This window comes from Labeo rohita, chromosome 24, assembly GCF_022985175.1.
Source record: "Labeo rohita strain BAU-BD-2019 chromosome 24, IGBB_LRoh.1.0, whole genome shotgun sequence".
In the NCBI taxonomy this organism is placed as follows: Eukaryota; Metazoa; Chordata; class Actinopteri; order Cypriniformes; family Cyprinidae; genus Labeo; species Labeo rohita.
The window spans coordinates 7,645,826-7,669,273 of record NC_066892.1 but is presented as its reverse complement, the minus strand read 5'-3'; the positions used below and the strand labels follow the sequence as shown (position 1 = coordinate 7,669,273).

At 31.8% G+C, this 23,448-nt stretch overlaps 1 protein-coding gene across 2 annotated transcripts in view; it reads left to right on the top strand.

Annotated features, from left to right (window-relative positions):
- dpyda.1 (dihydropyrimidine dehydrogenase a, tandem duplicate 1) overlaps positions 1 to 23,448 on the top strand; it is a 249,959-nt gene that overhangs the window by 123,204 nt on the left and 103,307 nt on the right. For both annotated transcript variants that reach the window (XR_007825666.1, XM_051098672.1), the window contains exon 13: positions 5 to 220. Coding sequence is in view for 1 of the 2 variants with exons in the window: in XM_051098672.1 (XP_050954629.1) it covers positions 5 to 220 (216 nt within the window). In the remaining variant the exon portion in view is untranslated. The remainder of the gene's footprint in view (positions 1 to 4; positions 221 to 23,448) is intronic.

Sequence of the window (23,448 nt, the reverse complement as noted above, 5' to 3'; positions counted from 1 at the left end):
GCAGTCTGTCTTCGGGGAGACGGTGAGCGGGCCGCCCCAGCTGCCTCTCTTCTACTCGCCCATAGACACGGTGGACATCAGCGTGAAGATGTGCGGCATCACGTTCCCAAACCCGTTCGGGCTGGCCAGCGCTCCACCCACCACCAGCGCCGCCATGATCCGCAGGGCCTTCGAGCAGGGTTGGGGTTTCGCCCTCACTAAAACCTTCTCATTAGACAAGGTACTACCAAAGAACAGCACGTGTAATCGAAACTATAGTGTTTTTCAATTTATATATTTTTTAAAAGAGGCATTGAGTAAAATGTTTTTTTCATACTTTAGGATTTTCAAACTTTTAATGATATAATAATCCCCGTATTTGTATGGATCTTTCGGTCACACTTTATTTTAAGAAACAAACTAATAACCACGACTTTTGCCTAAATAAACTCCTAATTTGCTGCTTGTTAATAGTAAGGTAGTTGTTAAGTTTAGTTATTAGGTAGGATTAGGAATGTAGAATATGGTCATGCAGAATATGTGCTTTAAAAATACTAATAAACAGCCAATATGCTGGTAATATGCATGCTAATAAGTAGCTAGGTAACAGTGTGAATTGGTCCCCCTACAGATCTTAGTTATAGTTATATTTTGGAGAGCAATGAGAAATATTTAAATGTTTTTTATAGATTTAAAAAATATATATTTTGTATTATTTTAATTTATTTTATTATTTTTAATTATTAATTTATTTTATTTTAAATGTGCATGTTGTTTTTTTTCTTTACTATTCTGATTTATTTGGAATCCCTAGCATTTATGAAGGCAATATAATTATACTATACTATTTTTGTTTCGTCTTAGTCATTTTTGTAGCTTCCACTTATTTTATTTGCTGCCAAGGCAACGTTTTAACCTACTTTTATTTTATTTTATTTTATTTTATTTTATTTTATTTTATTTTATTTTATTTTATTTTATTAAATTTAACTAAATTTAATTAAATTTTATGGATTTTTTTTTATTTTTTCCTTACTTAAAAAGTATATATATACTTTATATATTACATATATATTATAGATTTTTTTTTCCTTGAGTTGGCTTTTATATATATATATTATATATATATATATATATAAATATAAATATATATATATATTTTTATTATATATATATATATATATATATGTCATTTTAATTAGTTTGATTTTTTTAATGCTATTATTTCTTTTTCCTGTTTTAGTTTTAGTTTTAGTAATTTTTGTAGCTGTTATTTGCTGCAAAAGCAATGTTTCAACCTACTTTTGCGTCTTTTGTTTAAGTTTTTCATCTTTATTTTTATTTTATTTTATTTTAAATGTACGTTGTTTTATTTTTTCTGTACTATTATGTGCAACCCATAACACTTTAAATCTCTAAAGTGTTATTTTATTATTATTCATATACTATAATAAATATGTATTAATATTTTAAATTAGCTTTTATTTTTTTTTATTTTTAGTTTTCATTTTAATTTTAGTTAGTTTTAGGTTTTTTATTTTATTTTATTTTTTGAATTTCTGTTTTAGTTTTGGTAATTTTAGCAGCTGCCACTTATTTATTTTATTTTATTTTATTTTATTTTATTTTATTTTATTTTATTTTATTTTATTTTATTTTTCACTTTAATTTCAGTGTTTCATTTTTTGTACGTTTTTTATTTGTTTATTTATTTTTTTTTCTGTTTTTGTCAGTTTAGTAGATTCCACTTATTTTCCACATACTTTTTTATTTATTTTAATTTTATTTAATTTAATTTAATTTTATTTTATTTTCAATAGATTCTCCTCAAATTCTTTGGAGAAATAAAAATAAACACAAATCAAATAACTGTTGACATACATTAAGAACATTGTTCTGTGACATGAAACAGCATTCACTACTTTCATTCCCTCTATTTAGTTTCGTTATCTGAAATATCTGAAACAAAATTAAGTAGAAAAAATGTAGAAATGTTTATCAAATTTCAACAGAATTATAGACAGCATATCAGATCATTTGATCATGAAAGATTTGTTTTTACTATTATTTTAATTTTGAATTTGATTGCATGCTGTGATATCATGCCAAATCTGAGCAATGATTTGAGATCTCTTCTGAAACTTCAGAGGAGACACATGAGACTACAGACCCTTTTTCTTAAAAACCACGATAAAAGCATTTCCTCTCTATTTAATCACATTTGTCATAAGAGCTCTCATTTGTGTTCTTTCTTTCCTTCGTGTTTCATCCAGCATCTCAGGTAACAATTCCACTGTATTTTCATGAGACTTCTTATTCGATTTAATTAACAGACAAGTCTGTCGAGAGCAAGGTGACATGACACCTCTTTATTCTGTGCTTAAAGCTATTTAAGTGCGATTATGATTTGTTATGATTATAAATGTTGTCGCCAAACCGAACATGCTCTCAAATACTTTTATTATTCTATCCAGTGTTAAAGAATCAAAAAATAACACTGCTACAATTCAAAAACACTGTTTTATCTCTTTTTTAGCAATGTCAATATTAATCAGAAACGTATGTTTGTTCTGTGCTGGCTCCTTTCCACTCATTAGCAGCATTTGAGATATTAAACGAAAATAAAATAAAAGCCCAAGATTAAAAACTTGTGACAGACATGGCTGTAGTAACGCAGCGAGTTCCTGACAGGAAGGAGTCGATTTGTTTATTCCGACCTATGGAGCTCGACGCTCAGACGTTGAGGGACAGCATGTGAAGTGTGTAAATGATGTTTCCCCTGCTCTGATGTGCGAGTGAGTGATGTAGCTGTTCCTGTTTTATAGACGCCTGTCACCTGCCTCCATTTCTGCTTTTATAAACTGCACGCCGGCCCTTCGGAAAAGGTCAGCTTTTTATTTCCACAGACAAACGGAGGTGGGAGGGAAGAGGTGGCGAGAAACGTTACAATGGAAGCTGGAAATTACATCCCGCATCCCGTGTCCCCTGTCCGTTTACCTTGGGAGCTCGGTGCACCATCTGGATGTTTTGCTTAAGATCGCATTATCTTCCCTCGGACAGCGGACGACTGAAAGTTGCGAACTTCGTCGCTCGAGTGGGTTTTTTATTTTTTATTTTCCCTCCGCCCCCTTTTCTCTCGAGTCCTGCTTCACTCTTGACATTTGTAGATGCCAGATTGGGCTGTAAAATACTGTTGCATCTATTGCCCGCTAGTATATGCTGAAATATCATCTGATAACTTATTTTATAACCTGCCTAAGCAACATTTTAACCTACATTTAAGTGTTGTTAGTTTTACATTTTTCATCTTTCATTATTTTTTATTTTATTTTATTTTATTTAGTTTTTATACTGTTATTTCTTTTTTATTTCTGTTTTAGTTTTAGTAATTTTAGTAGCTTCTATTTATTTGATTCGCTGCCAAGGCAAAGTTTCAACCTACCTTGAAGTGTTTTAAGTTTTCCATCTTTTATTTTATTTAATTTTTAATTTAATTTAAATTATTTTAAATTATTTTATTTTATTGTATTTTATTTTAAATGTAATGTGGATGTTGTTTTATTTTTCCTTACTTTATTTTTATGTGAAACCCCTAGCACTTTAAAGGAAATTGTGTCCCGCATCCTGTGTCCCTTGTCCATTACTTTTTGATTTTATGTTATGTTATTTTATTTTATTATATTTTATTTTGTTTAATTTAATTTAATTTTTATTTTTATTTTATTTTATTTTATTTTATTTTATTTTATTTTGTTTTTTTTGTTTTGTTTTGTTTTGTTTTATTTTATTTTATTTTATTTTATTTTATTTTGTTTTGTTTTATTTTATTTTATTTTATTATATTTTATTTTGTTTAATTTTTTTTATTTTATTTTATTTTATTTTGTTTTGTTTTTTTTGTTTTATTTTATTTTATTTTATTTTATGTAATGTGCATGTTGTTTTATTTTTTCCTTACTATATTTTCATGTAAAAACCCCTAGCACTTTAAAGCTGGAAATTGTGTCCCGCATCCTGTGTCCCGTTTCCATTCTTTATTTTATTTTATTTTATTTTTTGTTTAATTTTATTTAATTTTTATTTAATTTTATTTATTTTTAATTTTTAATTTAATTAATTAGTTTTACTTAATTTTACTTTTAATTATTTTATTTTATTTTTTAATGTAATATGCATGTTGTTTTATTTTTTTCTTACTATATTGTTATGTGAAACAACCTAGCACTTTAAAGCTGGAAATTGCATCCCACGTCTATTATTTATTTTATTTTATTTTATTTTGTTTTATTTTATTTCGTTTTAATTTTCATTTTAATCAGTTTTATTTTTTTATACTGTTATTTCCTTTTTATTTCTGTTTTAGTTTTAGTAATTTTAGTAGCTTCCATTTATTTGATTTGAAGTTTTTCATCTTTTATTTTATTTTTTATTTTATTTTTTTTTAATTTAATTTAATTTTTTTTTATGTAATGTGCATGTTGTTTTATTTTTTCCTTACTATATTTTTATGTGAAACCCCTAGCACTTTAAAGCTAGAAACTGCGTCCCACATCCCATGTCCATTTACCTTGTGCGCTTGGCGCACCATCTGGGTATTTTGCTTAAGATCGCATTATCGTCCCTCAGAAAGTGGACGACTGAAAGTTGCGAACTTCGTCGCTCGAGTGGATTTTTTATTTTTTATTTTCCCTCCGCCCCCCCTTCTCTCTCGAGTCCTGCTTTACTCTTGACATTTGTAGATGCCAGATTGGGCTGTAATATACTGTTGCATCTATTGCCCGCCAGCATATGCCGAAATACCACCTGATATCTCGGTAAACAGAAATCATATTATTCTTTATTGTGTGCTCAGTGGGAGAGATTGTAAGGGGGCTTTTCTTTGGGGAAAAAAGATAAAGAAGTTCTTAATGTCAATATGAATGAACAGCCGCTACGCCGCTATCACCGCCTTAAACACAGGGGATTTCTCTTTTTTTTAATATCCTGTGCTTTTTTTTTTCCATGACCGCCCCCCTATCGCAACATTACCGCCGCGTGCTATTGATAGAATTTGAGATGCTTAGAGGATTGTCTACGAATATGAGAATCTTCACGCTTCTGGGTCTCGTCGTTTGTGCTCAGCATCGCTAATTAGCTCGGTTGTGCGCTAGACCGGTGGAGAACTGCCTAACAAAGCTCTGTGACCGTTAATTAGGATTAATGAACTGTATAGCATACAAAAAAACGTGTTGTTTTCTTGCTACTCCTTTGAAAAAGAGGCCGAACCTGCAAACAACCCATTGGCCTCACATCCATTTTTCACAAATGACGGGCTTTCTGTCTTTTTATGCATCACACCAATTATAGGACTGTTAGATATGTGATTGATACATTTGGTCCGTTTCGGACTAATTACGGATTCGTAGGCTACCTCCAGGGCCGAGGCCGAGATCCGAAGGCAGCCGAGCCCAATTAGCTTTTTGACTGGTCAAGTCTGGTTGAATCACACCTGTAATTGGAGCAAACCTGATTAATAGCAAATGCGCCAATCAGCACCCCAAAAGGGGCCTGTAGGTGCTAGTTTTAGCCGTTGGCTTGCGCTAATAGTTCCTTTGTGTCTTTCACGTGAGATTTCCAGAATAAAAAATGATTGCTGCTGACCTGCCAGACTCCCGCCCACTTCGCAAAGCTCTTAAACTTTATCTAACGAAAGTTTCTCCGCACATCAGTCTATTCTTGAACGTGGCTTCTCACCTAGGCGTAGGAGGATTTAGTGGGCAAATCTGAATGAGCTTCATATTAAGACGGATTGTCAACTTTTTAACCGCGGTTGAAACAAAAGAAACGGCACGGGGAAGCCGCCACACACACACATTTACTGTACGTCTTTTAATTTAATGAGAAATGTTGGATGAAGCTCCATGGTAACACAGATGAAGTGTGATGTGTCCCATCACCCCGCCGCACACTATTGTCACTTTCTCTCTCGGCATCTTCTGCATGGCTTTATGTGTTTCTCTGCTAATTAGCAAGCGGGATTTAATCAACTGCAGCATTTTTATCAAGAACGGAAAGGTTAAAGGTCGCGACCCTCACGTGCACGCTCGCGATACACACCCTCTTACGGTTTGAGTGTTTAATAGGTGGCGCTGGTAACGTGTAACTCTGTAAATGAGCGTTTCGTGCGCTAAAGGGCTGCAGGTCTCAGGGTGGGATAATGAGATATTCTGTTGGTTTTGTTCTCATCAAGCTTGTGTTTCAGCCTGCCGTGAAACGGACTTGATTTTTATTTATTTACATACAGTATATGCAATACAGTCGAAAAGAAATTTAATTTTTGAGGAAAACATTCCAGGATTTTTCTCTATATAGTTTCAGTGCCACTTCAAAGACTCTACACATTTCCAGCTGAGGAATAAGGGTCTTATCTAGCGTAATTTTCTGCAAAAAAATACAAATTTATATACTTTTTAACCACAAATGCTCATCTCGCACTAGCTCGACTTCACACATTACATAGTCACGTTGGAAAGGTCACGCATGATGTAGACAGAAGTACCGATCCAGTGTTTACGAAGCAAACGTGCAAAGAAAGTAAATCGCCCTTTATAAAAAGGTAAACCGGACGATTTTGAAGTTGGAGGAGAAAATGAAATGAGTTTTTCGCCCTACCTTACTTTTTTGAACTGGAGTACACAGATGAAGAACTGACCGTGCGTGAGCTAGTGCAAGATGAGCATTTGTGGTTAAAAAGTACAGTTGATGTCAAAAGTTTTCATACACCTTGCAGAAAGTGTTAATTATTTTACCAAAATAATAGGGGATCATACAAAATGCATGTTATTGTTTATTTAGTACTGACCTGAATAAGATATTTCACATAAAAGATGCTTAAAAAATAATAGTTGAATTTATAAAAATGACAATGGTCAACAGTTTACATACACTTTATTCTTAATACTGTGTTATTACTTAAATGATCCACTGCTGTATTTTTTCTGTTTAGTGATAGTTGTTCGTGAGTCCATTGTTTGTCCTGAACAGATGAACTGCCTTCTGTTCATCAGAAAAATCCTTCTGGCCCCACAAAGTCTTCGGTTTTTCAGCATTTTTGTGTATTTGAACCCTTTCCAACAATGACTTTAGGACTTTGAGATCCATCTTTTCACACTGAGGACAACTGAGGGACTCATATGCAACTATTACAGAAGGTTCAAACGCTCACTGATGCTCCAGAAGGAAAAACGATGCATTAAGAGCTGGGGGGTGAAAACTTTTGAATTTGAAGATCAGGATAAATTAAACTTATTTTGTCTTCTGGGAAACAGTTAAGTATCTTCTAAAGCTTCTGAAGGGCAGTACTAAATGAAAAAAGATGATATTTAGGTAAAATAAAAAAAAATATACGCATCTCCATTCTGTTCAAAAGTTTTCACCCCCAGCTCTTAATGCATTGTGTTTCTATCTGAAGCATCAGTGTGCATTTGAACCTTCTGTAATAGTTGCATATGAGTCCCTCAGTTGTCCTCAGTGAGACAAGATGGATCTCAGAATCATGCAATCATTGCTGGAAAGGTTTCAAATACACAAAAATGCTGGGACCTGCAGGATTTTTGAATGAAAGGGACTCATTAACAACTATCACTAAACACAAAAAACACAGCTGTGGATCATTCAGGTAACAACACAGTATTAAGAATCAAGTGTATGTAAACTTTTAAACAGGGTCATTTTTATATATTTAACTATTATTTTCTCCTGTGGACTATATGTGAACATATTTTATGAGAAATATATTATTCCGGTCAGTACTAAATAAACAATAACATGCATTTTGTATGGCCCCTCTTATTCTGATAAAATAATTAACATTTTGCAGATTCTGAAACTGTATAGAATTTTCTTTTTTTTTTTTGGAAACTGACAGATTGTTTCACTAGATAAGCTGCACTGAAACTGCAATTTGGACCTTCAACCTGCTGATCCCCATTGAAGTCCACTATATGGAGAAAAATCATGGAATGTTTTCCTCAAAAACCTTCTTTTTGACTGAAAAAAAGAAACACGTGAACGTCTTAGATGACATGGGGGTGAGTAAATTAGCAGGAATTTTTTACTCTGAAAGTGAACTAATGCTTTAAAGTAGAATTTCATCTTATTTTGAAAGACCTCTTTTTTTGGCTTGATTAAACCCATGTAGATTCATGTGCATGTGTTAAATGAAGAAAAAAAGAAAAAAACACGTCTATTAATTTTTCTTCGCTAGTACTAAGGAGAGCTGTTTCTGTTCCTTTAGAGTGCTCGCTGTAGCTGGAGATTGGCACAGCCCAGCATGCACTGTATTCAGGCTCATTTCCATTTCACACCAGCAGGAGAGAATTCTGGGATGGGGCCCCCTGAGAGTATTTGGAAGTGACACAGCCATTTCTGCACTTCCAGCTCTGTGACAGAGTTAAAGCAGAGAGATGGATAGCCTCCCATAGCTGCATGCTGGCCTGCTGTGAAGAGAGAGAGAGAGAGAGTAGCTAGCACAACTCTATTGAAGGTCCCTACACACACACACACACACACTTAACAAACCTAATTATTGGTGTTTGTTAAAGCTGATACCGATATCTAGAGTGCATGATGGTCATATATTGCTGACAGTGTCAAATTATAGTTTAACTAGGCAAATGAGATGTACACTTTTTTTTTGGAAAATGTGCATAGTTACTAGACAAAACGGCAATTTTATTTTAATTGCTACAGTTACGCCATTTAATCTCAAAATGATCATTTATGGTCTGATAGCATATATTGATCTGTTACCATAAATTATATTACAGAATTTTTCATTTGCCAAACAGAAAAATTTATTTATTTTTTTAAATTCCTTTTTTCCTAATTTTCTTTTAGTCAAAATTGTCTTTATTAAAGCTAAAATGATCTGTTTTATAGATTTTTATTTATTTTATTTTTAATTAAATTCAGAAAAAAATGAAAACTAAGGTTACATTTCTTTTCTAATTTTCTTTTAATTAAAATTAAATGGCAAATTTCTTTTAATTGCTACAACTAATGCAGATAATCTCAAAATGATCGATATGGTCAGACAGTAAAATTTGAAATTATATATATTTTATTTAATTTTTAAATTTCTTTTTTCCTAATTTTCTTTTAATCAAAATTGTCTTTATTAAAGATAAAATTATCTCTTTTATGTCTTTTTATTTATTTTATTTTTAATTAAATTCGGGGAAAAAAAAACTAAGGTTACATTTCTTTTCTAATTTTCTTTTAATTAAAATTAAATGGCAATTTTCTTTTAATTGCTACAATTAATGCAGACAATCTCAACATGATAAATATAGGCTGATAGCATATATTGATCTGTTACCATGAGTGAAATGACATAATTTTTCATTTTGCAGACAGTAAAATTTTAAATAAAATATACATTTTTAATTTAGATTTATTAGATTTGATTTTAAAATATTTTTTATTTAATTTTTATTTTTTCCCCTAATTTTCTTTTAATTAAAAATGTCTTTAAGATCAGTTATCTTTATTTTATTTATTTTATTTTTAATTAAATTCAGAAATATATATATATATATATATATATATATATATATTCAGAATATAAATATATTCAGAATATAAAAAACACAGTTTTTGTAGTTAACTAAAACTAAAAATAAAACAACTTAAAATTTAAAATAGATTAAATAAAATAAACCTGAAATAATATTATACATATTTCAGCTAGGTGTCACGTCAGCATTTGCCATTTTAAATTAGTTTAACTTGAAGTAATAATAAAATAATTAACTAAAACTAAAATAAAAATGAATAAAAGAACAAAAAAAAAAATTGAACAAAAAAAGACAAAAACACACAACATAATTACTACAATGTTAACTGAAATTAAAATTTAAACAAGAAAATATGAAAAAAAGATTTTAAAAAGAAAAACGACATTAAAAACCATAGTATCTCAATGATACTAAAATGTTGAAAACATATCATTTGCATACTTACTAAGCAAAATTACAAATGTTTTTTAAATAGCACATTTGATTCCGATAATCTCAAACCGCCAAATATCGATTGATATATTGTCTATTGCCATAAGTGATGGGGAGCATTTTTTATATTTATTATGTTTTATTTTTTTGGCAATAAAATTGGGTGAAAAACATAACACTTACTTTTAAGATGGGATCTGGCCTGTATCTAGAGACGAAGATGTGCTTTTCCGTTAATGTATGTACGCAACCGCCTACTATAGCAACACTTTATAAACCACTCAGAACATTTCCATCAACCATGTACTGTAATAATGCTCAAGAAACAAAAAAATCTAGCTCAAGCTTCATATTATCTGCTTTCTTTGAGACACAATGCTGTTTAATAACAGTGTGTGTACTAGTGGCTTAGCGAAAGTGGCTGTTGACGGGCTGTTTTTGCCCGAGAACTACCTCATGATTGCTTTGTAAAATGTATCATTATTGTCCTCACGCCCCCTGTTTAATCACAGATCGTTGACGAGGCTTCTTCTCTCGTTCTCCCCTCGGGGAAAAGATCCCGAAGAAGCGTTTGTAATGCAGAGGAGCCGTCTGCGGTGACGGGGGACAGAGCGTCCCCATCTCGCAGCTACCTCCCGCTTAACTAACATGTGTCTTTCGTCGTACCTGTCTCATCAGCCGTGATTACGCTGTGCCTCCGTGCAGTTGGCGCGCATTAGGGGAGGGGATGAGAAAATAAACAACTAAGGTGCTTTTCGACTCCGGAATAAGCATTGGAAAAGTGGGTCTGTCAAAGCAGTCACTACGATCTGAGAGGTGTTGACTAATTGCCTGCTAATTACACAGTAAATTGTCTAATTAAGCTGATGGTTAATTAGGGTAAGCTTGCACAGCAAGTCTTGTGGAAGTCGCTCTCTCTCTCTTTCTCCTTTTTTTTTTTATTAACAGAGAGAGAACGAGAGAGTGTGTGGCATGCCCGGGAACCTGGCTGTGTAATTGGCGCACTGGCAGTGACTGGCGGTTAACATGACACGGAGAGGCGATAGAAGTAAAGACTGACAGAATCGGGGGTTTGCGGCAAACAGCGCCACTTGTCATTTGTGCAGGGGCCCGAGCCGCGGCCCCCCTCGTGTCGCCAGCGATGCTGTGACAGCCAACAGCATTGCACTCAACCAGACTCCTCGAAAACCAGTTTCTGCTCCCTTTTTCTCACCTTACAGAATCTAGGCCTGCTGCTTTTACACCAGCTTTTGTGTTTTAAAGTGGGAGCCAAAATCTAAGATTCTTTTTTTTATTCAATCTGGAGATTTTGAAGTCATAAAGTGAAAAAATGTTTCAGATTTCAGTACCATTTCTAGGTTACTATCAAAGCAAACTTGTGACATTGACAAACCATGGATTAAGACATTCTGTAATTCATTTACATTTTTCATTAAACTTTCCACTCTTATCACTGCAGATTAATTAAGTTTTGTAATGATTTAAAAAAAATGTTTTTTAATTTAAAGGGGTCATCGGATGCCCATTTTCCACAAGCTGATATGATTCTTTAGGGTCTTAATGAAAAGTCTCTAATATACTTTGGTTAAAAATTCTCAGTGATTGTGTAAAACAACACCCTTTTTACCTTGTCAAAATCAGCTCTGCAAAAATCATCTCATTCTGGTCGAGGCTGCTTTAAATGCAAATGAGCTCTGCTCGCTCCGCCCCTCTCTTCTCTATGTGGAGTGACGAGCCTGTTTACTTTAGCCGCATTTAGCCACATTTAGCCGCTAAACTTGCTAACTAGCACATTATTAGGAAAGGTGATCGTAAAGATTCATAAAAAAACCCTTATACTCACTTCTGCTGTAAGTGAAGCTGGATCACGAATGATTTGCGCGAACATAGACGCATTTATGTAGATCGGGAGGTGCATTCCCTTCACAAACAAACGTAATCTACAGCTCAGATGTCGGGAGTAAATGACGACCACTACATTCATTATTACATCCAGCAACACAACACCTCAATCGCTCAATTCTTGTCTAACTTACATCCCTGATTCGGCATCAAAACATGGAGGTTGGACTGTTACAGCTGATCTGAGGTAAGACGCTCATGTCAATCAACTATCGTGGGAGCGGCCTCTGTGGGTGTGACGCCACAACGACAGGCATCTGAGAACGGCTCGATTTGAAAAAGGGGATATTATTTTTACAGATTAATTAAAAACCACTGCATGGATTTTTATCATTATAGGGTAGATTTGTACATACACTTCCAACACACATTAATGTTCAAACAACATGTAAAAGTGAACTTAGCATCCGATGACCCCTTTAAGTTGATATTTGGTGGACTTATTGCTTGGTTCACTTGTACAGACTAATATATCTTACTTTATATTGGCAGACTGGCAGACACACATTTATGTATGTATGTATTTGTTTATTTATTTATTTTTAAATCATTTTTATTTTCTTTTATATGTACAATTTGTTTTCATTTTTACAATGTTTTACAATTTATTTTTTTTACAGTGTTGTTACAGTTTATTTTAAATGTACATTTTAATTTAATGTTTTGCCATTTATTTATTTATAATTTAGTACATTTTACAGTTTACAATTTAATTAAATTATTCATTTTAATCTGCTTTGTTTACTTTTTGCCTTTGTAATGAAGTGGCACATTGCAGTCCAGATTCAAACCTTTAAATACTTCAATTCGATTTTCTATTCAGATTTACTTCTAAAGCAACATTACAAACAATAGTGTCACAATCAGCCCACTATTACAAACCAGCTTGCTTAAACAAAGTTATACTTACATTAAAGGTATCTAGACATTTAAAAAGCATTTAAATGTGTAAATGCCACCTTTAATCTTCAAACATATTATACTCATTTCCGCTGCCGAATAAAAAAAAATGCAAATGTAATTGCAATTGTTTATTACACAATTCTAATTTTTGTGAGATAGATACTATACTATATATAAAAAAAAGTCAGAATGGCGAGTTTATATCTGACTTTATAACTCTTACTTTTTTTCTCAGAATTGTGAGATACGCACTCGCAATTGCAAGAAAAAAGTCAAAATTACGAGTTTCTGACTTTATAACTTACAACTTTTTTTCTTAGAATTGCAAGATATATACTCAAAAAAGTCAGAATTGTGAGTTTTTTTCTGATTTTATAACTATTGCTATTTACTCGCAATTGCAAAAAAAAAAAAAAAAAACAGAATTGCGAGTTTTTATCTGGCTTAACTCTCAACTTTTTTTCACAGAATTGTGATATAAATGCATAATTTGTGAGAAAAAAGTCAGAAGTTTTTATCCGACTTCATAACTCACAATTTTTTTTCCCTGAATTGCAAGATATAAACTCGCAATTGCGAATTGTAAAGTGCAGGAAAAAAGACTGTGTTATATATCTCACAATTCTGACTTAACACGCGATTCTGTGTTACAAAGTCAGAATTGAGTTTATATCTCACATTTCTGACTTTATCAGAATTTTGACTTTTATCAGAATTGCGAGTTATAATGTCAGAATTGTGGAATATAAACTTGCAATTGGAAATAAACTCAGAATTGTGAGTTTATATTTGACTGTATAACTCGCAACTTTTTATCTCAGAATTCGTGAGATATAAACTCACAATGGCGAGTTATAAAGTCCAGTTCTGAGGGGGAAAAAAGACTGATGCTTTCAGAATTGCAAGTTTATAGCTCACAGTCCTGACTTAATAACTTGAAACTGCATGTTATAAAATCAAAATGGCAAAATAATTGAATTGCGAGTTTATAGACAATTATGACTTCATTTCTCAGTATTACAAATTTAAATCTTGCAATTCTGAGGGGTTTTTGTTTTTGCAATTGCGAGTTTACATCCTGCAATACTGACTATAACTCACAACTGTGATTTTATATCATGCAATTCTGAGAAAAAAGTGAAATCACCTTTTTTTTATTCAGTGGTGGAAACAGGCTTCAATATATATCTTTTCTTAGAATGAAATTCACTTTTTTGAAATCATTTTGGCATCTGTTTGAATTACTGTACATGCATGTTTATAAATCTCCTTTGACAAAATATGTCATGCATTAGACGTGTCAAAAGAATATCTGTTGCTGCTACAGCACGACTCAGATTTATGCATTTTTTTCTACCGTCAGTTTTATCTGTACTTATTTATTTATTTCTCCCAGAAACCGATGAACGAGTGCAGATCGAGAATCATGTCGCGTGTAAACTGTGGCGTCTCGTCGCTGGCATTTAGTCGGGGGTTATCCTGATAAGAGCCGCCCGAAACGGAGAGACGTGATACACGACAAGGCGATTCCCTCAATCTGTCCTGTCATCTAATCAATACAGACGGAGATAGGGACACAGTCACTGTTCAATCACTGCTTCTTCAAGTCGGCCAAGATGCAGTGAATACACCCGCAGGATCAATTCAGCAAATGTCAAAGGTGAAATCCGCAACTTTTAGACAAAGACCGCACGGCTTCCGTAACCTGGGCGTAACTGCCGTGTCTATAAAACGAATGGACAAAAAATCACATTTATCACTTCCTTCATCACAGCGTTCTCTAAAAAAGGAAAACGAGACCCAAAAGGGCAAAAAACAATAAAAAGGATTGAATAGAAAAAGCGATCATGTTTTGTGTTCCTTCAGTTTAATTTGAATAAATTACAAACCAAAAAATAATGCAAGCGTCAAGAGCAAGTTTATTTACTACTTAGTTTCCTTAAAAAAAAAAGCAAAACACAGCAGAACAATAGCAAGACAGAACTGACATGTAGAACAACAGTCACACTCCAGTGATTTGTGTTTATTTAACAAGCAAATTAGCTGAGGTGGTGCCGATCGAGGGCTTCGTCGTGTAAAAAAAAGTCCAATCGACCAGGCTCATTAGCTACAGCTACATGTTTACATTTATAAATATACCAGTTTAATTGGGAGATCAAAGCGGCCCTCGCTACCTTTTGCATGGCTGAAAGGGCAAATAAGTTGTGCCTCGCACATCTCTTTAGTCGACTAATTTGATCAAACTCATCCTGTCTTTGGGCGCTTCATTCCCGATAAAGCGTGACACCGGGGTGGATGAGTGTTGCTTCCTGTTTTTTCACGTTTGCGTCAGTGACGGCTGATGATCAATGAGCCGGCCGCTCTGCTTTCTGGTCTATTTGAAGTGCAGCCTACTAAATCTTTATGTCAGCAGTTTTAACTGCTTCATATAGTTTTATTAAGCACACCGGATGTGTTTGTTGGGTCGTGTGAGCATAATGTCGAGTTGTTCATCCAGTACTCAAAGCAGACGTCAGATGATGAGTCTCTGTAGTCACACGCTTCGATTAAGGATTTGTTTCTTTGGCTGCTTTTAGTGCAGTAGAGATTGAAATTGTTGTAATGAGAGTTTGAATGGGGTGAGAAAGCTTGGGCAACTACATGTCAGTGTGTCAGATACACGAACACATAAACAAAATGGAAATTTTGTTGCATTTGACCTTTTTGCTTTAGAAGTTTGTCTTAGCTTTGTCGTCTGATGACTTCTTTGAGTTTACTTGAGGATTTAAAGCATGTTTTAACAAAGCATTTTTGTGTGGTTGCTTCAAGCATTTTGATGATGCAAAGATGATGCACAGTGAACGACCTTGAACACAATAGTTTATTTAGAAGTTATTGAACTGGGAAAACATTTGCAATTCATTTTTACATGGTTCTTTGAACCATATGATATTGAAGCTTTTTGTTTTCCCACGTTGAAAGAACAGTTGTATATATTATATTATATTATATTTTATTAATACTATTATTCATTTGTTTTGTTATAAATTTTATTATCATTTCATTTATTATCATATCATTTTTTTTAATTCCAAAGGTACTTTTATATATTATATTATTATATTATATTATATTATATTATATTATATTATGTTATGTTATATGTTATGTTATATTATATTATTCATTTATTTTTTAAATGCCAATAGTACCTTTATCTATTATATTTTTATATTATATTATATTATAGTATAGTATATTCAGTAATAATTACATTTTTTAAAGTTGTTAAAATGTCTTAAACGTTCAAAGTCACTTTATATTATATTATATTATATTATATTATATTATTCATTAATTTTTTTTAATGAATTTCTTAAAATCTCAAAGGTATTTCATATATTATATTATATTATATTATTTTATTTTATATTATTCCGTAATTCATTTTATTATAAATATTTTTTAATCTTAAAATTTCAAAGGTATATTATATTATAGTATAGTATAGTATATTCAGTAATAATTACATTTTTTTAAGTTGTTAAAAATGTCTTAAACGTTCAAAGTCACTTTATATTATATTATTCATTAATTTTTTTCAATGCCACTGGTACTTTTATCTATTATATTTATTATATTATATTATATTATATTATATTATATTATATTATATTATATTATATTATATTATATTATATTATGTTGTATTATATTCAGTAATAATTACATTTTTTAAAGTTGTTAAAATGTCTTAAACTTTCAATGTCACGTTATATTATATTATATTACATGATATTATTAATTTCTTAAACTGTTTATCAGAGTTATTCTATTGTATTCTGTTCTATTATTCATTAAATTCATATTTATTTATTCATTTTATTATCAAAGTAATTAATTTTTAACATCAATTTCTTAAAATTCCAAAGGTACTTCTTATTATATTATATTATATTATATTCAGTAATAATTACATTTTTTAAAGTTGTTAAAATGTAATATAATATCAATAATGTCACTTTATATTATATTATATTACATGATATTATTCATTAATTTCTTAAACTCAGTTTATTAGAGATTCTATTCTGTTCTATTCTGTTCTATTCTATTATTCATTAAATTCATATTTATATATTCAGTTTATCATTTATATATACAAAGTAATTAATTTCTTAAAATTCCAAAGGTACTTCTTATTCTATTCTATTGTATTCTATTATTCATTTTTAATCTTCAATTTTATTATCAAATTGATTTCATTTTTAAATATCATTAATTTCTTAAAATCTCAAAGATATTTCATATATTAATATATTATATTATATTATATTATATTATATTATATTATATTATATTATATTATATTATATTATATTATTCAGTAATTCATTTCATTATAAATATTTTTTAATCTTAAAATCTCAAAGGTATATTATATTATATTATGTTATATTATTATTCATTTTATTCATATTTAATCATTCATGTTATTATGAAATTATAAAAAAATGATTATTATATTCTTAAAATCTCAAAGGTACTTCATATTATATTGTATTATATTATATTATATTATATTATATTATATTATATTATATTATATTATATTATATTATTCATAGTAGTAGTAGTAGTATTAATGCAAATTCAGTAATTCATTAATAATTTTATATATATACATATATATATATATATATATATATATTTTATATATATATATATATATATATATATTTTAAATTTCAAGGGTACTTCCAGTAGATGATGCCGTTCATATCAGTTCTGTTGGCAGAAAAGGTTGTAAACTTTTCCCATAGGTTATAATCCTAGTGCTATAGATGTTTAAGATAATGAATCAAAGCCATTACTGAGACCCTCAATCCAATAACAATTATGTCCAAGTGAATGTTTATCCCTATCGCTGAGGGTGACAAATATATTGCGTGGTCTAATTTCAGACTTGTTTGTTGCCCTGCGTTCGTTCGCCGTTCAAAGAGGGAAGCCACGGGCCAGTGCTTGTGACTTCCCTTTGCACCTAGAAAAGTAATTGGTGAAAAGAACTAATGACCAAGCTGACAGACAATATCCCTGTTCATTTATCAAACAGGGTTAATATCCTCTGTTCTGACTTTAATTTATTAAGTCTCTTTCAGGCGAACTGATCTCACGCACTTCTCCGGATTGCAATCATGTTCAGCGGCGGCCTACGCAACATTTTTCCAATAGTAGCTTTCTGTAGTTTTTTCTCTGTATGTATGTGTCGTTAGGCACTGGATTTATTTGTCGTTACTTTTTTTTTCCTTAGAAAGATATTGTGTCCAAAAGCATGCGCTATGAAGTCAGTGGGTTTATTGACTGCATGAGATTCAAATCAATTTTTACAAAACCAACATTCATTTTCCATGATTCAGTGAATGTCATGCTTGCCTCTATTCCAGAATTGTTCCTCTGTCTTATTTTAAGCAGCATGAGGCCTTGAAACTTAAAGAGCTTTTTTTTTTTTTTACTGGAGCTGAATTCTATTCACACGAGTTAGTGGAATGAAAGGCAGTTGTGTCGTATTGTGCCTCTGAGTCCTTTCACTGAAGGAAAGAAAGTTGTCACATGGTTTATCAAGGTTCTGCGAGTGCAGATGTGTCTCTGGGACGTTGTCATGGATTCAAGGTTGCCTCGATTTTAAGTGACAGCCGTGGAGAGAGGATTACAGCAGCCGCCGAGATCATTGTCCGAAATCTCAGCAGACATCAGTGCGTGTACATTTGACAGAGACAGAGACGCTCACCAAACATGCATGTATGCACTTTCAAATAGGGATAAGGTAGTTGAATGCATTTCTTTGTGTTTAGAATTTAAATTCCTAGACTTCCTGTCAATGACAGGACGATCAGTTGATGTTTAAAGGGATACTCGCAGTGTTGTAACTTATTATTTTCGTAGAACACAGAAGTAACTTGTTTGAAGAATGTCCAGGCTGCTCTTTTACATACAATGAAAGTAAATGGCAACTAGAGAAATTACCCCATGATTTACTCACCCTCAAGCTATTCTAGATGTATATGACTTTCTCATTTCAGACAAATGCGATCGGAGTTATATTAAAAAATATCCTGGCTCTTCCGAGCTTTATAATGGCAGTGAATGGGTGTTGAGATTTTGAAGTCCAATAAAGTGCATCTATCCATCATAAAAAGTACTCCACACAAAGCTCCAGGGGTTTAATAAAGGCCTTCTAAAGTGAATCGATGCGTTTGTGTTAAAAAAACAAAACAAAAACTGTGTTTAAAAAAAAAAAGTCCTGGCTCTTCCGAGCTTTACAATGTCAGTGTCAATGTCAATTTTGAAGTCCAATAAAGTTCATTTATTCATCATAAAAATTACTCCATACATCTCTGGGGGGTTAATAAAGGCCTTCGAAAATGAATCAATGGATTTGTGTATAAAAACTGTATTTAAAAAAAATTTCAGACTCTTATGAACTTCATAATGTCAGTGAATGGGTGTTGAGATTTTGAAGACCAAAAAAGTGCATCCATCCATCATAAAAAATTCTCCACATGGCTCGGGGGTTTAATAAAGGCCTTCTAAAAAAAAGTGTCTGTATAATGCCAGTGAATGGGTTTTGAAGTCCAAAAAAGTTCATCCATCCATCATAAAAGTACTCCATACATCTCTGGGGGGTTAATAAAGGCCTTCTAAAATGAATCGATGCATCTGTGTAAAAAAAAAAAAAAATCCATATTTTAAAAAAATCCTGACTCTTCCGAACTTTATAATGGCAGTGAATGGGTGTTGAGATTTTGAAGTCCAGTAAAGTGCATCCATCCATCATAAAAAGTACTCCACACGGTTCGGGGGGGGTTAATAAAGGCCTTCTATAATGGCAGTGAATGGGTGTTGAGATTTTAAAGTCCAATAAAGTGCATCCATTCATCATAGGAATTGCTCCACATGTTCCGAAAGGTTAATAAAGGCCTTCTGAAGTGAATTGATGCATTTGTGTAAGAAAAATATACATATTTAAAACTTTATAAACCGTAATTTCTAGCTTCTGCTAACTGTTTTACACACATTCACGAGAGCATGGCGTTCCAGTGCGTGACGTAGGAGAGAGCAAAACAAGACACCAGTCACGAATTATAAAAATTGCAAAACACAGATTTGCAAAAAAAAAAAAAGTTGCAGGATTTTAATACAAGCCAGAAGTTATTTATTATCCCATTGGAGCTGTGTGGAGTACCTTTTATGATGGATGGATGCACTTTATTAGACTTCAAAATCTCAACACCCATTCACTGCCATTATAAAGCTTGGAAGAGCCAAAACATTTTTTATTGTAACACCGATTGTATTTGTCTGAAAGAAGAAAGTCATGTACACCTAGGATGGCTTGATATTAAGTAAATCATGGGGTAATTTTAATTTTTTTTTTTATTTCAGTCTAAATGTTTCTGGGGTGAACTATCCCTTTAAAAGGCTTTACCATCCCCTGTTCCTCACATTTACATACAAGAGCTACACATTTTAAAGGGATAGTTCACCCAAAAACAAAAACAGTCATCATTTACTCATGTCACTCCAAACATGCATTACGTTCTTTCTTCTGTGGAACAGAAACTCATACATATGTGACCCTGGACCACAAACCAGTTATAAGGGCCACTTAAATAAATAAGCTTTCCATTGATTTATGATTTGTTAGGATAGGACAGTATTTGGTTGAGATACAGCTATTTGAAAATCTGGAATCTGAGGGTGCAAGAAAATCAAAATATTGCGAAAATCACCTTTAAATTTGTTATTTGTGAAGTTATTATCAATGCATATTACTAATCAAAAAGTTTTGATATATTTATGGTAGGAAATTTACAAAATATCTTCATGGAACATGATGATCTTTACTTAATATCCTAATGATTTTTTGGCATAAAAGAAAAATGTATAATTTTGACCCATACAATGTACTTTATACCCATGCTACTTATGACTGGTTTTGTCGTCCAGGGTCTCATAATTGGAATAACATGAGGTTGAGTGAATGATGTATGAATGTTCATTTTTGGATGAACTGTCCCTGATGAACAAGATGGCTGGTTCACTAGAACTGCAGCTTCAGTGTTTTTTTTTTTTTCTCTTTTCTTCTAGTGTTCTGTGTTGGTTGGCCTGGGTACACAGGAGAAGTGAACCAGCCGCGGTTTGATTTTTCTGTCATGGCTGTTTATAATGATTAATGCCCTGACTTGGGGCCACTCAGTGTAATTATGGCTCTTCAAGATTTTATTATTTTATTTGTCTGCTCTCCATCCTGCAGTGACTCTAAAGGCCCCACAGAAATCAGATAGAGGACCAGAGCAAATGTCATCCACAAAAGCATGCACCTTTTTCAATTTTGGACTCATTTTAATAGATATTTCCTTTGGGTAGCCCTTCACTAGGATAGGGTTTATGTGAATCTCTTAACTTCTGTAGAATCACTGGATAGCAATTATCCGTCACGCTTCTAACGCGTCTATACATCACAACAAGTAATACAATATGCACATAGTCATTTTGCAGTGTGATGTTCATTGTTATTCTTCATGTTTGTGTGAGTGTGGTTCTTGCATGCTAAAGTTATACAAATGCAGTGAGAGGAGACTAATCTCGCAGATCAATTCTGGTGATGCAGGCTGTCTGGAAAGCAGGTACGATCCATGCAGAATGCTGAGTGTTTCACCCAAATGAGTCTATAATGCATTTAACAAGCAAGACTGATGGTCTAATTTGCATTAGAGTAAGGCTTTGTGTTTTGTGTCAAAGAAAGGCTGACACAACTAGTACAGGTGTTTTATGTTAAATAAGCTTAATGATCTGGCTTCTATTATAGAGACAAAACAGTGGGACCACAATGAAAATCTGGGTTTCAAAAACAGATTTAAACCTGGAAATAAAGATTTTAGATTTTTTTTAATTCTAAAAAGCCAAGAGAAAGACATATTTCTGATAATTCTGTCCTATTCCCTAATCAGAGAGTTCAAAAAAGCAATTTTATGCAATCTTTTGCATTTTATCTCACCATCTTTTATGCTCACCAATCCTGAAATTATTTGATCAAAAATACAGTAAAATTATGAAATGTTATTACAATTTAAAATAAGTTTATTTTCTATTTAAATATATTTTAAAACGCAATTTATTCCTGTAATGCAAAGCTGAATTTTCATTAGTCTTAAGTGTCACATGATCCTTCAGAAATCCTTCTAGTATGCTGATTTGCTCAAGAACAATTTCTTATTATTATCAATGTTGAAAACAGTTGCGCTGCTTAAAATTTTTATGTAAAATGTGATATTTTTTATAATTATTTTATCAGTGGAACAGCATTTATTTTTATCTTTTGAATTTTATTTACTGTCAGCTATGATAAATGCATAAAATTGCTGAATGCTTGCTTAATACAATTATTAATCTCTTTCAAGAAAAAATTCTAATGAAAGAATTCATAATTTAAAAAATATCTCAAATTAAAAATGCAAAGTTGTAGCATTTTCTCAGTGGTTTTCTGACTTTTCCCCCTTTTTACACTACGTGTCAAACGTTTTTGAACAGTAGTATTTTTCATGTTTTAAAAGAAGTTGCATCTGCTCACCAAGCCTGCATTTATTTGATTCAAAGGACAGCAAAAACAGTAAAAATGTGAAATAGTTTTACTATTTAAAATAACTGCTTTCTATTTAAATATATTTTAAAATGTAATTTATTCCTGTGATCAAAGCTGAATTTTCAGCATCATTACTCCAGTCTTTCGTGCCACATGATCCTTCAAAAATCATTCTAATAGGCTGATTTGCTGTTCAAGACACATTTATTATTTTATCAATATTTAAAAACAGTTGAGGACATTTATTTTAAGATTTTTTGATGAACAGAAAGATCCAAAGATCAGCTTTTATCTGAAATAAAAATTTGTATAGCACTTTTATACACTATACTGTACCATTCAAAAGCTTGGAATCAGAATTTTTTTATTGAATTTGTAATTATTTTTTTTTAGGAAAGAAATAATAGAAATTAATACTTTTATTTAGCAAAAATCAAAAAAAGATTTCTATTTCAGATAAATGCTGTTCTTCTGAACTTTCTATTCATCAAAGAAAACTGAAAAAAATCTACTCAGCTGTTTTCAATATAATAATAATAATAAATGTTTTTTGAGCAGCAAATCTAAATATTAGAATGATTTCTGAAGGATCATGTGACTGAAGTAATGATGCTAAAAATTCAGTTTTTAAATAACAGGAATAAATTACATTTTAAAATATATTCAAATAGAAAACAGTTATTTTAAATAGTAAAAATATTTCAAAATTGTACATTTTTTTCTGTACTTTGGATCAAATAAATGCAGGCTTGGTGAGCAGAAGCAGCTTCTTTAAAAAATCTTACTGTTCAAAAACTTTTGACGGTTAGTATATGTATTACACATTTAGAAAAAGCAACCGCTGGAAAGCTTTGACCTCGTTCTTTTTTTTTCTGATTGCACCATTAAATGCCTGTTCGTTCCTACAATCCAAACTGACGTTAAGAAACTGCGTGCATTTTCCCTGCAGTTTTGATCTTCTGAAATAAGACAATTACAGCGGGATGCTGGATCTGAATAGCAAAGCATTTGATATGGTATTAGTTCAAGCCTGTGGTTTAATGTGCGGGATTA